The sequence below is a fragment of the Rattus norvegicus genome, chromosome 11 (genome assembly GCF_036323735.1).
Source record: "Rattus norvegicus strain BN/NHsdMcwi chromosome 11, GRCr8, whole genome shotgun sequence".
Classification (NCBI taxonomy): domain Eukaryota; kingdom Metazoa; phylum Chordata; class Mammalia; order Rodentia; family Muridae; genus Rattus; species Rattus norvegicus.
Window position 1 is genome coordinate 58,190,347 of NC_086029.1, and position 17,539 is coordinate 58,207,885.

The 17,539-nt window shown below is 43.6% G+C and overlaps 1 protein-coding gene across 5 annotated transcripts in view; it reads left to right on the top strand.

Annotated features, from left to right (window-relative positions):
• The first annotated feature begins 5,604 nt into the window (after nt 1-5,604).
• The window catches only part of Nxpe3 (neurexophilin and PC-esterase domain family, member 3), a 50,789-nt gene continuing 38,854 nt past the window's right edge, over nt 5,605-17,539 (top strand). Inside the window, exons 1-2 of one of the 5 annotated variants that reach the window (XM_006248252.5) lie at nt 5,605-5,765; nt 10,136-10,401. In XM_006248252.5, coding sequence (XP_006248314.1) covers nt 10,309-10,401 — 93 coding nt within the window. In that variant the 5' untranslated portion in view covers nt 5,605-5,765; nt 10,136-10,308. Of the gene's footprint in view, nt 6,126-10,135; nt 10,402-17,375; nt 17,524-17,539 lie in introns of those variants that run through there. The other 4 variants (XM_039088623.2, XM_006248253.5, NM_001109435.1 and 1 more) reach the window with 4 other exon arrangements.

The window sequence follows — 17,539 nt, forward strand, 5'->3', positions numbered from 1 at the left end:
CAGACTCCAGGCTGAGGGTTGTAGTACAGTCTGCTTGTCAAGGGTTTGAGGGTCCTGATCAAGACCTGAACAGGGACTGTAACACTAGTAGGGGTCTGATCCTCAAGGCATAGACACAGACTGACAATAGAGTGTGCCACTTGCTGTCACTTACTGCTGCTCAGCGCATGGGCTGAAGAAATGGAAGCATATTTAGTCAGCTGGTGGTAACAGAGGTGGGAATGAGGTGGGGGGTGGGGGAGATCAAGCCCAGAACCTTGTACATACCAGACAAGGGTCCACTACTCACTTAGTACTTAGTCTAAGTCAGGGTTTCTCTGTGTAGCCATGGCTGTCCTGGAACTCAGCTGCTGACTAGATTGGCCTCAAACTCAAGAGATCTGTCTGCCTCTGCTTCCTCAGCTCGAGGACTAAAGGTGTGTGCTACCACTGCCTGGCACAATCTGTAAGTTTTTAATATAAATTTAGTAATCCTTTTAGAACTTCATGCAATGTATTTTAATCATTTCCACTCTACTCCTCCCGTGATTTGCCGCCAACTCCCTTCACTAACTTTGTGTTCTCTTAATTAAAAACAAACACACAATAAAACCACTTAGTACATACAATTCGTACTACTCAAACACTTAACAGACATGGAGTCATTCACTGGAGAGTAGTTGACCTACCAGAGTCCATACCGGGAAAGAAAACAGTATCTCCTTCTCGCAGAAGCCATCATCGGGCCTTCAGTTAACAGAGGTACACATGAACCCTTGGTCTCACCATGTTAGAATGTCAGTGGTTTTGGTTTTGTTCAGGTCTTGTACAACAACCTAACCACAGGTGCTCTGAGTCCATGAAGGCAGTGTCCTGAAGACAGTTGTTTTGCTTCAGTCCTTCCTGATCTCGGGCTCTTATAGTTCTGTGGTCAATAAATATAAAGATAATTAATGACAGTTTTAATTCATATTGATTCTTCTTCAATTTGGGGACTAAGTCTGAGGGCAGACTTTTTTTTTTTTCTCAGATTAAAAGACTAACCCCAATCCCATGCGTGCTATCGGACCACCACGGCCTAAAACTGGTCTTCAATAACAATAAGGGAAGAATGCCCACATATACGTGGAAATTGAACAATGCTCTACTCAATGATAACCTGGTCAAGGAAGAAATAAAGAAAGAAATTAAAAACTTTTTAGAATTTAATGAAAATGAAGATACAACATACCCAAACTTATGGGACACAATGAAAGCTGTGCTAAGAGGAAAACTCATAGCGCTGAGTGCCTGCAGAAAGAAACAGGAAAGAGCATATGTCAGCAGCTTGACAGCACACCTAAAAGCTCTAGAACAAAAAGAAGCAAATACACCCAGGAGGAGTAGAAGGCAGGAAATAATCAAACTCAGAGCTGAAATCAACCAAGTAGAAACAAAAAGGACCATAGAAAGAATCAACAGAACCAAAAGTTGGTTCTTTGAGAAAATCAACAAGATAGATAAACCCTTAGCCAGACTAACGAGAGGACACAGAGAGTGCGTCCAAATTAACAAAATCAGAAATGAAAAGGGAGACATAACTACAGATTCAGAGGAAATTAAAAAAATCATCAGATCTTACTATAAAAACCTATATTCAACAAAATTTGAAAATCTTCAGGAAATGGACAATTTCCTAGACAGATACCAGGTACCGAAGTTAAATCAGGAACAGATAAACCAGTTAAACAACCCCATAACTCCTAAGGAAATAGAAGCAGTCATTAAAGGTCTCCCAACCAAAAAGAGCCCAGGTCCAGACGGGTTTAGTGCAGAATTCTATCAAACCTTCATAGAAGACCTCATACCAATATTATCCAAACTATTCCACAAAATTGAAACAGATGGAGCACTACTGAATTCCTTCTACGAAGCCACAATTACTCTTATACCTAAACCACACAAAGACACAACAAAGAAAGAGAACTTCAGACCAATTTCCCTTATGAATATCGACGCAAAAATACTCAATAAAATTCTGGCAAACCGAATTCAAGAGCACATCAAAACAATCATCCACCATGATCAAGTAGGCTTCATCCCAGGCATGCAGGGATGGTTTAATATACGGAAAACCATCAACGTGATCCATTATATAAACAAACTGAAAGAACAAAACCACATGATCATTTCATTAGATGCTGAGAAAGCATTTGACAAAATTCAACACCCCTTCATGATAAAAGTCCTGGAAAGAATAGGAATTCAAGGCCCATACCTAAACATAGTAAAAGCCATATACAGCAAACCAGTTGCTAACATTAAACTAAATGGAGAGAAACTTGAAGCAATCCCACTAAAATCAGGGACTAGACAAGGCTGCCCACTCTCTCCCTACTTATTCAATATAGTTCTTGAAGTTCTAGCCAGAGCAATCAGACAACAAAAGGAGATCAAGGGGATACAGATCGGAAAAGAAGAGGTCAAAATATCACTATTTGCAGATGACATGATAGTATATTTAAGTGATCCCAAAAGTTCCACCAGAGAACTACTAAAGCTGATAAACAACTTCAGCAAAGTGGCTGGGTATAAAATTAACTCAAATAAATCAGTTGCCTTCCTCTATACAAAAGAGAAATAAGCCGAGAAAGAAATTAGGGAAACGACACCCTTCATAATAGACCCAAATAATATAAAGTACCTCGGTGTGACTTTAACCAAGCAAGTAAAAGATCTGTACAATAAGAACTTCAAGACACTGAGGAAAGAAATTGAAGAAGACCTCAGAAGATGGAAAGATCTCCCATGCTCATGGATTGGCAGGATTAATATAGTAAAAATGGCCATTTTACCAAAAGCAATCTACAGATTCAATGCAATCCCCATCAAAATACCAATCCAATTCTTCAAAGAGTTAGACAGAACAATTTGCAAATTCATCTGGAATAACAAAAAACCCAGGATAGCTAAAGCTATCCTCAACAATAAAAGGACTTCAGGGGGAATCACGATCCCTGAACTCAAGCAGTATTACAGAGCAATAATGATAAAAACTGCATGGTATTGGTACAGAGACCGACAGATAGACCAATGGAATAGAATTGAAGACCCAGAAATGAACCCACACACCTATGGTCACTTGATTTTTGACAAAGGAGCCAAAACCATCCAATGGAAAAAAGAAGCATTTTCAGCAAATGGTGCTGGTTCAACTGGAGGGCAACATGTAGAAGAATGCAGATCGATCCATGCTTATCACCCTGTACAAAGCTTAAGTCCAAGTGGATCAAGGACCTCCACATCAAACCAGACACACTCAAACTAATAGAAGAAAAACTAGGGAAGCATCTGGAACACATAGGCACTGGAAAAAATTTCCTGAACAAAACACCAATGGCTTATGCTCTAAGATCAAGAATCGACAAATGGGATCTCATAAAACTGCAAAGCTTCTGTAAGGCAAAGGACACTGTGGTTAGGACAAAACGGCAACCAACAGATTGGGAAAAGATCTTTACCAATCCTACAACAGATAGAGGCCTTATATCCAAAATATACAAAGAACTCAAGAAGTTAGACCGCAGGGAAACAAATAACCCTATTAAAAAATGGGGTTCAGAGCTAAACAAAGAATTCACAGCTGAGGAATGCCGAATGGCTGAGAAACACCTAAAGAAATGTTCAACATCTTTAGTCATAAGGGAAATGCAAATCAAAACAACCCTGAGATTTCACCTCACACCAGTGAGAATGGCTAAGATCAAAAACTCAGGTGACAGCAGATGCTGGCGAGGATGTGGAGAAAGAGGAACACTCCTCCATTGTTGGTGGGATTGCAGACTGGTAAAACCATTCTGGAAATCAGTCTGGAGGTTCCTCAGAAAATTGGACATTGAACTGCCTGAGGATCCAGCTATACCTCTCTTGGGCATATACCCAAAAGATGCCTCAACATATAAAAGAGACACGTGCTCCACTATGTTCATCGCAGCCTTATTTATAATAGCCAGAAGCTGGAAAGAACCCAGATGCCCTTCAACAGAGGAATGGATACAGAAAATGTGGTACATCTACACAATGAAATATTACTCAGCTATCAAAAACAACGAGTTTATGAAATTCGTAGGCAAATGGTTGGAACTGGAAAATATCATCCTGAGTGAGCTAACCCAATCACAGAAAGACATACGTGGTATGCACTCATTGATAAGTGGCTATTAGCCCAAATGCTTGAATTACCCTAGATCCCTAGAACAAAGGAAACTCAAGACGGATGATCAAAATGTGAATGCTTCACTCCTTCTTTAAATGAGGAAAAAGAATACCCTTGGCAGGGAAGGGAGAGGCAAAGATTAAAACAGAGACTGAAGGAACACCCATTCAGAGCCTGCCCCACATGTGGCCCATACATATACAGCCACCCAATTAGACAAGATGGATGAAGCAAAGAAGTGCAGACCTACAGGAGCCGGATGTAGATCGCTCCTGAGAGACACAGCCAGAATACAGCAAATACAGAGGCGAATGCCAGCAGCAAACCACTGAACTGAGAATAGGTCCCCTGTTGAAGGAATCAGAGAAAGAACTGGAAGAGCTTGAAGGGACTCGAGACCCCAAAAGTACAACAATGCCAAGCAACCAGAGCTTCCAGGGACTAAGCCACTACCTAAAGACTATACATGGACTGACCCTGGACTCTGACCTCATAGGTAGCAATGAATATCCTAGTAAGAGCACCAGTGGAAGGGGAAGCCCTGGGTCCTGCTAAGACTGAACCCCCAGTGAACTAGTCTATGGGGGGAGGGCGGCAATGTGGGGAGGGTTGGGAGGGGAACACCCATAAGGAAGGGGAGGGGGGAGGGGGATGTTTGCCCGGAAACCGGGAAAGGGAATAACACTCGAAATGTATATAAGAAATACTCAAGTTAATAAAAAAAAAAAAAAAAAAAAAAAAAAGACTAACCCCACTGTGCTCTATGACCTTTTTTTTTTTTTTTTTTTTTTTTTTTTTTTGGTTCTTTTTTTTTCCGGAGCTGGGGACTGAACCCAGGGCCTTGCGCTTCCTAGGTAAGCGCTCTACCACTGAGCTAAATCCCCAGCCCCAACTCTATGACCTTTCAAGAAACACGGCAAATGTCTTTTGTCCCACTATACAGGCCCTACTATATCCCTTAGGAACCCCTCTCAGCATCTCAGATTTGCCAAACTGATTTTGACATAAAATGTCCAAACTAGAATAATCCAGCATTGAGGGTGGTTTGGGTGGAATATTCTGGCACTTTTGCCAAGAGACTAACTTCAAAGCGAGAAGCTTCAAGACCCTGCTATCTCCATGCTCACATTTGGCAAGCAGTGTTTCTCTGGTAGCAGCAACTCTGCTACTGCTGGGCCAGCGTTGTGGTTAGTTCTCAGGCAGAGAACCAGTTGAGGGACGCTCCAGGGAAATGCTGATGTCCGAGGGTCATCTGTATTTGTGTCTCCAGAACCGTCCAGCCCTCAAGCTAGAGTGTATCTCCGGAGGTACACAGTCATCAGAACACAAGCTCCCTAGGGCGGCGGGTAGCACAGGCAGTGCCAACTCCTTGTCCTCGCCACTGGGCACAGCACCCAGCTTGCGCGGCTGTCAGTCACCTTCCCCGCCCCGCCCCGCCCCGCCTGTAGTCGGACCAATCGTAGCCGGGGGTCGGGGGTGAGGCGCCGTAGCGCGGTCAGGAAGCAGGGAAAGAACGGCCTGGCGCGGAGGCCAGCGATCCGAGCGTCCACATCCCATAGGAGGGCGAGCGGTTAGCGAGACCGGAGACCTGGTGAGTGCGAGGTGCGACTGTGCGCGGGGCGGGGCGGAGCCTGTCCCGGGAACGCCGGGTGCGGCGTGCCTCGAGCGCCTGGCAGCTGCAGAGCCCTGTGTGTGCCGCGCAGACCCTGCGTCCCTAACGTCCCCGGCCCGGTGTAGGGACTACAGCCCCGGGAGTCCCAACTGCATGCCAGAGCCCGGGAACTGAGGCCCCAACCGAAGATAGAAGGCAGAGCTTCAGCCCTGGGCTGCGGCTGCCAAGGTCCGGAGGATCCGAGCTGCTGCAGAGAGGATGCGGGGCGAGGCTGGGCATCTCCATCCTCAGTTTCTCCACTTGCTGCAGCGACACTGCGCCTGGTAGCGGGCACCTCAGGTGACCTGCACCCGAGAGCGCAGCCAGTCCCCTGTACCCCCCCCCCCCCGTACTTCTACACCCAGTGCCTGGAGCTTGGCGATACTGCTCTTAGTCCCTATCGCCAGTCTCATCGCTCCTGGGGCGCTCCTTGTTGTCTCGTCTTACTTTGGACTATCCAGGCCTTACAGAGCTGCAGTTTTGGAGACATCAAAGTAGTCATGCAGGGAGAAATGAGTGTATGACAGTACTCTGTGTGATGTTGAGCTCTTGGTTTGTGTTCTATCTCTGCCTGACTCAAGTTCAGAAGGGCAGTGGTGCTAAGAGAGGTTGTGAGGTAGGATTTTGCAGAAACGTATATGAAATTCTATTTTCCCCCTTGCTTTTCATCAACCAAAGATCATTGCCTTGTTTCCAGTGGGTAAAGAATCACACTGCTCTGGGGACCCTGCCTTCCTGTAGGCATTATTTGTCATTTGGAATATTAGGGTGTCTTTGAAGCTAGCAGGACTGATTTCCTCATGACTGATTCCTCTCAGGGGAGGGCACACCATACTTTAGCCCAGCAGTGTGGGGGTCTGCCCCCTTTTGACTGGGTTGACTGTCTTCTTTCCATGTATGATATTTTCATAATTTCCTCTGGGTTGACCAAGTAATCAGTTACTGAGAAAGGAGCTGAAGGGATAGGTCACTGAAGAGTAGCGGTTGTCCCTAGTGCTCCAGAATTCAGTTGTCCCGAGAGACCATGACAAGGCACAATTCAAAATTAATTTTAGTACCACTGTGGACATACTAAAGCAGCACCAGCAGTAAGTTGTTAACTCACCAAGGTAAGAAGAAAATTCATGCTGATGGCAGGGAAACCCGGAAAGGGAATGACACTTGAAATGTAAATAAAAAATATCCAGTAAAAAAAAAAAATTCATTTGCAGAGAGCGAAGGCCAAGCATAAGCCAGAATGTGATTCTACCTTGTGACCCCTGGGGATCATACTCGATCTGTCTGTCTGTCAGGCTTGTCAGAAAGCACCTTTACCTGCTGTGTCACCTCGCTGGCCCATTTTTACAGAATATTCATTTCTAATAGATGAGGAGTCTGCCTTTTTAAGGTAGCAACAACCCTTGGCTTACACCAAACAATGTCTTATCTGTTTCTACATGTATACCCCTCCATCTCCCACTCAGGTCTACAATAGTGTATGTCTGATTTCCAGCCAAAGGCTACTGGAGAAGTAGGTACTTTAAAGAAACCTTATCAGCACCGGCACACAGACTGGAACCTCTCTCGGTGTCTGTGTAGAGCTGAACCTTTCAGCTGGAGCTTGTGAGGGAACAGCTTAGAGGCAACAGAAACTGGAGTTGTAAAAATGGAGTTTTTTTTCCCGATCCATCTTTAAACAATAAAGAGAGTAAATCTGATCAGACTTTCCAGGGCAACATCAAAATAACCGAGGAATGAAAGGAACAGTAACAGTAACTGGTGTTGAAAATATCCAATAGGTAACAGATGGAGGTTGGAGGTGGCTGGCAGGGAAAGAGTCTTGCCTTGAAGATCAGTGTTCTAAGTTCAGTTTCCAGGACCCCCATTGGTAGAAAAGAACTAACTATGGTAAGTTATCCTCTGACATCCGCATGTGTGTGCACTCGCTATACATGGACACACACCGCACGTAAATTATAAAAATAATTTAAAAATTTAAATAATATTTGCTAATGTAGATGATTCAGGATTACCTGCCTCTTATAATTCAGAAGACGGTGTCAACCCGTCTGCATTTCAGTGCAATAGGATATAAGAAATGAAGATAAAAATGTATACAGAAATATTGTCTTAGTGCTTTCATTGCTGTGAACAGACATCATGACTAAGGCAACTCTGATAAAGGACAACATTTAACTGGGACTGCCTTACGGGTTCAGAGGTTCAGTCCATTATCATCAAGGGGGGAGCATGGCAGCGTCCAGGCAGGCATGGTGCAGGAGGAGCTGACAGTTCTACATCTTGATCCAAAGACAGGAGAGAGCTGACTCCCATGTGGCTAGGAGGAGGGTCTCAGAGCCCACCCCGACAGGGACGTACCCGTGCCACTCCCCGTGCCATGCATATTCAAACGACTCCAATCATTAACAAGGGGTTCAAAGCCAGCAATGCTAAAGTGTTCAAACCTGAGTTGCAGACATACTAAAGAGGAGTTGGCTTACTAAGGTATAAAGAATCTTCATTTGCAGAGAGCAAAGGCAGAAGCCAGACACAAGCTGGAATATAATTCGAGGTTGTCCTTAACTGGAAGCTTCACCCCATAGCACACCTTCTCGTCTCCGTCTTGGAGACAGAAACAGTTACTTCCTTTGGTGGAAATGTACAGGGGAGAGAGAGAGAGAGAGAGAGAGAGAGAGAGAGAGAGAGAGAGAGAGAGAGAGAGAATATGAATATGACTATATGACTAGAGATGAGAGAACTCTTGCTGTCCTTTAAGACCTTTTCCAGAGGGGCGGTAGAGCACTTGCCTAGCAAGCTCAAGGCCCTGGGTTTGGTCCTCAACTCCGAAAAAAAGAAAAGAAAAAAAAAAAGAGTTCAAAAACAAGTGAGAACAAAAGACCTTTTCCGGAAAAGTTTAATAACAGTAAATTGCTTGACATGCTTCCAGTTCCTATATATATGGAGTTTAAAGCCGTATACATTATCATCAGTGTGTATGCTTTAATTTTTGTTTTACAGAAAGTAACAAAATGCTCTTACATTAATACAAAAAAACTAATCCATTCCTGAACCAGGAATTCCCATGGTTTACAAGTAAAGAAAAAAAAAAGGTTCTCTACTGAAATTACTATATTTTCTAGTGAATTGTTTTAGAAGGAAAGAGATCAAATCAAATGTTTTTTCATTTTTTTCCTTTTGGAACTTGTGTATTATTCTGTCTACTTTTCTACAAAAATAAGATGTGCACCTATCTTATTTCCTGCTAGAAGACAAGAATACTGCAATCTCACAAAGGTTATAAAAATGATATTATCAGAGTGAGGAAATAGTTGAAATCATTACTGATTTGAAATACCCCACTCCCTAAACCCAACAGCAGGAACAACATAAAGCCAGCGACCGGAGAGAACTTTTGATTTTGCTATGGTACTCTAGTCCTTCGCCGATAAACGTCCGTGATAAAAGAGCGAGGATCTCTTACAAACTCTTCAAGCTGACGTCACCCCCACATCCTCAGGGCGAATGTCTTCCTCTGTCTTGTCTCTGCTGAGGGAGAACACGACCAACTGTTGGGGAACTGTGAACCAAAGGCTGGTTTATGTCTTGCTGGGGAGACTGTGGTAGTCTGGCTTTCCTGTGGGTCAGAGTAGTTTGCACAGTGTTTAGGAAACATGAGGTTTCCTCCTAATACTTTCTACATATAACAGATATGGTAATGTTATATAACTTAAGCTATAAGGAAAGTGAGGTGATTTTCCTTAGTTAAACTCAAGAAATTTGGGTCTGGAGAGATGGCTCAGTGATTAAGACCACTGGCTGCTCATCCGGAGAACCCAGGTTCAATTCCCAGCACCCATATGGTAGCTCACAACTGTCTGTAACTCCAGTTCTAGGTCATCTGACACCCTCACATGATGGCAAAGCACCAATGTACGTGAAATAAAAATAAAATCATTGGGGTGCATGGTGTAAAATTCACAAAGGGTCAATTAAAAAAACTCTAGAAATTTCATGTTTACTTTGATTTCACAATTTCTGAGTTTGAAAACTTTTTTCTATTAAAAGTTATAAGCTACATGGTCATAAGGTAATTATTACCATCTCTGCATAGAAACTTGGGGTTGGAAAAGGAAACTGAAGTAATTTTCTAGACATAAGATATTAGTGTTCCCAGGAGATACTATATTAATGTCCCCAGGAGATAAAAGATTACTGTGCCTAAGCCCTGTCCTTTGTTTTTGTGACTGGACCTTGGATAAGGCCGATGAAGGGCAATGGACTTCTCTTTCTGTCGCAGTTGCTGAGAATTTCGTTTCTTTTGTTGATTGTAGAAAACATGCCTCTTGAGTCGCTGCAGTCTCTCCTCTCCAGAGCTCTTCAGATGGCGGGCAGAATAGAAGCGAATTGAACTGAATGCTCGTCTAGAGCTCACAACAAAGACATGGAGCTTTGAAGGTGAAAGGAGCGTGGTGTCGGCCATGGGTCAGCAAGACACAGCCGGACAATGTGGACCAATTTCTTCAAACTACGAGTCTTCTGCTATCTGTTTGTGGTGCTAATGGTGGTGGTGTTGGTCTTCAATGTCACTCAGGTGGAGGTGAGTGCTCGAGTCTGGAGATTTGCAGGCAGCAGTTAGAGCCCTTTTTTTTTTTTTTTTTGCAGCAGACTTTTCTCTGAGGGAACAAAACTTGTTTCATTGGGGGCTGGAGAGAAAGAAAAGGAAAGAAAAATCACACGCACACACGCACGCACACACACACACACACACACACACACACACATACACACTGAGCGGATGAAAAAAGCAGGCTTCAGTAACCTCACTCATACAAATACATACAGACAGACAGACACGTACACACATTTGTCGGCGCCTGCACCGACACGGTACCGAGAATCGGGCGAAAGCCTGTGGGATGAAAGAACACACATACACAGGTTATTCGTGTCAAGCCAGAAGAGGAAGAGAGCCTCTGGTTTCTTTATGGACCAAACTATATATCTAAAGTACAGCACTTAGCAGGTATCTGCGAAGCACAGTGGGGAACCCTGGCTGAGACTTCGGTAACAAAGGACAGATTACGTGGCCTGAATAAATTAGGGAAATAACCAGGAAGGCCAGCCTAATTCTGACTCAGGTGAGAAGTACCTGGCCAGACTGCCAGTTGGGAACAAAAAGCTTCCCCTTGCAAGGGCAGGGCTCATTAGGGGTCAAACCTTGTTGGAGACCCAGAAGGGTCTTGTTGCGGCTGAAAACATTCCATGAATGTAAACTTCTTGTGCCGTAAATTACAGGGAGAGGCTTTTTTTTTTTTTTTAAAGATTTATTTATTTATTATATATAAGTACACACTGTAGCTGTCTTCAGATACACCAGAAGAGGGCATCGGATCTCTTTACAGATGGATGTGAGCCACCATGTGGTTGCTGGGAATTGAACTCATAACCTCTGGAAGAGCAGTCGGGTGCTCTTAACCGCTGAGCCATCTCTCCAGCCCAGGGAGAGGCTTTTGATCCTACAATCTAAGGCTAAGGCCAAAGAGTGACAAGGCAACCAGGCCCATGTCACAGTTATCTAGAATGACTTCATCTAAATTACAATTTTAAGCCAACTTTCTGTTACCAATGTTACACCTTTTTAACCATATCTAGTAACTTAAAAGCCAATAGTACATAACCAAGGCGTGTAGAGCATATTTATACATTTAAAACCAATCAGAAACAAAATTGAAGTGGCTCACATTCCCACACTGGATGGATGGAGCTGTACACAGTTGGTGAGAGCAGCGATCTCCAACACACATTTTCTTTTTTCTTCCATAGCTTCCATAGCCCCAGCAAAATCTTTCAAGCAGTATAGAATTACAGTGTAATTAATTACGTTCTATTTTTCTTTTCCTGGTCAACTATAAAACAACAGTATGTTCCCCAGGACCTTTGCATGGGAAACCATTACAGAATACAGATAAAGAAAACAAATTGTTCCCAGGAAGCTGTGTACATTCATATAGCTTAACAAAGTGTGAGTTTTCTCAGCCAGTTTCTCTTACTGGCAGGCAGTAATTTGAAGTTACAAAGAAAGGATTCGTTATTTCATTATTTATCTTTAAAAGTTATAAGAGTCTTAAAAGGATCACAAATCTAAGCTTAGATATGAAAACCGTCAGTCATGTGTACTTTAAATCCTCAGAACTTTAAATCCACTTACTCTTTAGCAACTCTTTCTTTCCATGTGGAAAGGTTTACTGAGAGAGGAAGAGTCGAAGAGGAGAGGAGGAGAGGCCACCATGAGCACGTGGAGGGAAGTGGGAAGGGGAATGGGGAGAGAAGGGACACAGGGGAAGAGGGGAAGATCAAGAGCCAGAGCAGAATTCTTAGTAAATCATATGGGGAAGCTGAGGGCAAAAATGGGTACAAGAAATCAATCATCGGTTAAGAGCACTGACTGCTTTTCCTTACTCAGGGCCTGAGTTCAAATCCCAGCAACCACATAGTGGCTCACAACCATCTCTAGTGGGATTTAATGCCCTCTTCTGGTGTGTCTGAAGACAGGGACAGTGTGCTCATATACATAAAATAAATAAATAAACCTAAAAACAAAAAACAATCAGCAGCAGCCCGGCCTCAGTGAGAGTCACGTCAGCCAGTGCTGCCATTGTTCTTGTTCCCTGACCATAAAAGATCCGAAGCTTAATTAATAAGAGTGTGCCTTTCTGAACTTCAAATTGTTCCCTAAGATTTTCTACATCAGAGCCAGTAGCAAAAACATCTCAACTTAGTTTCACTAGCAATTTTATTTTTTCCTGTAAGGGTGGTGGACATTGCTAACGATCTACATTTCTAAGTTCTTCTCTAGGGTGGAGATTGAGTCATTAATGTGCTCCAGCAGCAGTGCCTGAAAGAGACTCACATTATTACTGTGAGTGCCAGGGACACTGTCCAGTGAAGGCTGGAAGCCCCTTAGGGTTTCCTTAGAACTCTTAGATTAAGAGGGCTGTGAGAGCAGCAAGCAGAGCAGAACTCTATAAAGGGAAGTCCTCAGGTCAGACAGTCCCTGGGCCTTGGGCTGTGCTAATCTGAGACACACCTGGTCCTGGCTGTGCCACATTCCATGAGTTCTAAAACCCTTTGTTGTTCCTCCGGCTTGACCCTGGGCAGGAAACTAATCAGAATATATTGTATGCAAAAAAATTTTTTTCATCTGTTTTTTGTTTGTTTTTCTGAGACAGGGTTTCTCTGAGGCTGTCCTGGAACTCACTGTGTAGACTAGCCTGGCCTCAAACTTACAGGGATTCACCTGCTTCTGTCTCCCCAGTGCTGGGGTTAAAGGTGTGCTTAACCACTATCCAGCCTGTTTTTAATAAAAGCAAAACCAAAAAAAAAAAAAAAAAAGCAAAAAAAGAAAAGAAAAATGTTCTTTACAGTCATAAATAATAATCATACTTGCATGACTAGTAATAATGACAGATATAGCTTGTGAATGTGCTGAAAAGAAAGGCAGCGGGAGGTCTCCCCTCCCCCCACCCACTTAGCCACAACCGAAGCTTCCTCCCTCTAGCTAGGCAGAGCCTGGCTAGCTTGACCACATTAACTCCAGCTTTTGCATTCCATACCATGGAATTTCTAAGGCCACGGTCACAGGGAACTGCTCTAACCCACCTTTGGACCTGACACTGGGTTGGTGTTGGTTGGTGGGGTATCAGGACAGAGGCCAAATCATCAGAAACACTTCTTTTTTCCATGGGGAGCAAGGAGAGTGGGTACTTTATGGCTTGCTTTAGGGTACGGAGGATTGGCTTCCTGAAGGAGGGGACCCTGTGGCCTGGCCACAGGCTGAAGGACAGTTGCAGGGGAGGAAGTTGGCTAGTCTGTTTTGAATTACCTGTGTATGACTGCTGGGCAGAGAACATGCCTTCCTGATTCCTCTAGTGCCTGAGAGACACTAAGAGTCCCCCTCTTTCCAACTCCCTCTGCTGGACAAGCACACCATCAAATCTACGAGCAGTTTCTACAGAAAAGATGTGGTGCTTTTTACAATGCCAAGGCATTTCTTTGCTTACTCGGGTCATTAGCACAAGAATTTCTAGAGGCTAAGCCGTAGGCTTTTTCCTTACTAAAGCTGGAAATTGCTTTGTGTTATGTAGCAGGACACCTACTCTTACTAAGAAATGGACATTCTAAGAAATGGACACAGAGTCCTTCAGTTTTTTTTTTTTTTTTTTTTTTTTTTGTAAGTGCACGGAGTGATTCTGTTGAAGATTAGAGCATAATGTCTAGGAATTGATTCCTTTTGTTTGCTTACACTGTTCTCATGTGTTGCTGTAGAAAAGGCCTTGTTAGCCCTGTATTGACAGTGCCTTCCACCTCAAACAGCCTCTACAACTAGGTATTGTGGAGCTCGCAACACCTTTTTATTCTAAATCTCTCTCTCTCTCTCTCTCTCTCTCTCTCTCTCTCTCTCTCTCTCTCTCTCCCCTCCCTTCCCCTCCCCTCTCCCCTCCTCCCTCCCCTTCGCCCTTCTCCTCCCCTCCCCCTCTCCCTCCCCTCCCTCCCCTCCCCTCCCCCTCTCCTCCCCCCTGTGTTTGTGTTGAATGTGAATACTGCTTACCACAGCATGTGTGCTGACCTCCCATCTCCCTGTAGGATTGCTGGGATTACAGACACCTGCTATTCAAGCGGCTTCCTTCGGGGTTGGGGGATGCAAATTTAGGTTCTCAACTTTGTCAGGCAAGAGCCATATACACCCCGCCCCAGTCAGTCAAAGTGCATACTTCAGTGGGGCAAAGCACATCACACTGTGGAGCTATTCTACTGTCTGTCTCTGGAACTTCATTTTTGTCTTCCCAGACTGGAGTTCTGGATCCGTTAAACAGTTATCCACTCCTTCTTCTCCCTCAGCCTCTGTCATGTAATTATCAATTTTCTGCCTCTATTGAATTTTGCTGCATACACACAATGGACTCATAGGATATTTTGTGTTTGGTTTGTTTCTGTTACCATAAGGTCTTCAAGATTCATCTACATTGTAGCATGGATCATAATTTCCATTCCTGAATAGAATCTCATTATACAGTCCCAACTTTCATGACACTCACTATACAGCCAACATGGCTTCAAGCTCCTGGCAATCTTTGTGGTGCAGGCTCTCAAATGTTGGGATTACAGGTGTAGACCACCATGCTCCTTTAACCTCTGCTTTTTAGTTTCGATGTTTGGACTCTTTATAGTTAATGTATTTCTTGAGAAGATTATGGTTACACCATTTTGTTGTTCATCTTATCCTCTTCCTTTTTATGCTTCGTTTCATATTGAGAGATCTGTATTTCAGTCTTATAATAGTTTCTTTTAGATTGCCTTTGACATTTCTTGTGGCTTAGGTTTCTTGGTGATAAATGTGTTCACTTTTGGTAGATTTGGAAAAAATATTCTATATAGCCTTTAAAATTTTTTTTAAAGATCTATCTCTTTATCTATAGTACACTGTCCCTGTCCTCAGACACATAGAAGAGGGCATCAGATCCCATTACAGATGGTTGTGAGCCACCAAGTAGTTGCTGGGAATTGAACTCAGGACCTCTGGGAGAGCAGTCAGTGCTCCTAACCACTGAGCCATCTTTCCAGCCCAGAAATAGAGTTTTTATGTTGCCCTCCCTTATTTCCGTTTTCTGTTACTAAAATTTGACAGCAGTGAGATTTTTTAATGCTACTTTGTATTTTATTTTCCCTGAACACTTTCTGAACCGCATTGGCTCTTTGGCATCAGCCTCACCGCTCTAGTTTGCTTCTTTGCAGAACTGTGCCATCGTTATTTCCAAGGACAGTGTAGTGGTCAGGATTCCCTAGCGGAACAGAAGTGATAGAATGAATGGGTACATATTATATGTGTAAATATGGACATGTATGCTATGTATGGCCCGAGTTTAGTTCCCTCAGTCCACACTGTGGAAGAAGAGAACTGGCTTCCACAAGTTGTCCTCTGACTTCCACATGCTCACTGTGGCACACACACACACACACACACACACACACACACACACACACTCACTCACACATGCATGCATACATAAATGGAGATGTATTAGAGTGTTTTGTAGGCTGTGGTCTGTCTAGTCTTACAATGGCTATCTCCCAACAGAAAGGCCAAGAGCCCAAGCAGTAGTTTTTCAGTTCATGAGACTGGATGTCTCAACTCCTTTCAGCCTACATTGGAACCCTAAAGCACATTCCAATACCAGCAAAGGAACACCTCAGTAGCAGGAGATCAGGAGCAAACAGGCAAAAGTCAAAAGCTTCCTTATTCTAAGTTCTTTTATGTAGGCTGCTACCAGAAAGTATGACCCACTTTTCGTATGGGTCTCCTGACATTAAATGGTCCAAATTTAGGGTGGGTCTTCCCACCTCAAGTGATCTAATTAAGAACATGCCTCTCACACGAGTGCTCAGCTCACTGGGCTTTCTCCACTTCTTTTTTTTTTTTTTTTTTTTTTTTTTTTGGTTCTTTTTTTTCCGGACCCAGGGCCTTGCGCTTCCTAGGCAAGCGCTCTACCACTGAGCTAAATCCCCAACCCCAGCTCACTGGGTTTTAATCGATTCTCACGGTAGTTAAGGTGACCACCAGGATTAGACATCACTGACAGAAATAGCATTAAAATGGAGACACACAGATTAGAGAGATGGTTCAGTGGTTAACAGAACTGACTGCTCTTCCAGAGGACCTGAGTTCAATTCCCAGCAACCACATGGTGGCTCACAACCATGTGTAATGGAATCTGATGCCCTGTTCTGGGCATCTGTCTGAAGACAGCTATAGTATACTCATATAAATAAATAAGTCTTGAAAAAAAAACAGAGACACATAATTTTAGATTTATTTTTATTTTATGCCTATGTGGATGTTTTGCCTGCATGTGTGTGTTTGTGCACCATGTGTGTGGATAGTGCCCATAGGGGCCAGAAGAGGGTGTGTGCTCCCTTGGAACTGGAGTTACAGAGTTTTGAGCCACCACTTGAGTGCTGGGAAGCAAATCTGGGTCCTCTGAAAAATCAGGCAGTACTTTTAATCTCTGATTCATCTCTCTAGACCCTTAAAGAGAATTTCTAATCCTCTTCCATGGTGGGAGGGAGGTAAGAGCGACTCTTATGGATAAACAAATAGGTCCTCGGACTATTTCCTTTTACTGGGAACCTGAAACGGGGGAGAATCCTTAGTCCCAACACCTGTGGAACCTTCTGCCCTCGTAATTCGTAAGAACCCGAGTAGAACGTGCTGGGGAGTCCCTGGTTAGGAGTCAAGAATCAAACTTCAGAAGAACATGGCAAAATATAAGAGAAGAGGAACAGCTTAAAGACAGGTGCCAAAATGGAAGCCAAGAATGAGGAATCCTGGGAAATAAAGGGGAGAGTAGAAGGGAAGGGGTTTAGACTGAGTGGATGATGAGAGAAAGTCAGGGTGACTCTCTGGCAGAATGGCAGCATCCCCATTACTTAAACAATCATTAAAAGTTCACCATACTTCTTGCCTGTAACCTGGGTATGGGGTGGGGCTGGGGAATGACATCACAAAGTGGGCTCTTACACACTGAACACATTGTAGAAAACAGACAGCTGAAGAAAGGAAAGAGCACTGGAAAATAGGCGTGGAGAATTGGACAGACATCGAAGGCAAAAGAGATGGATGAGTCACCAGAGATCCTGGGATGAAGTCTCGAGGAATCTCGCAGTAGGAGTTGTCCCGT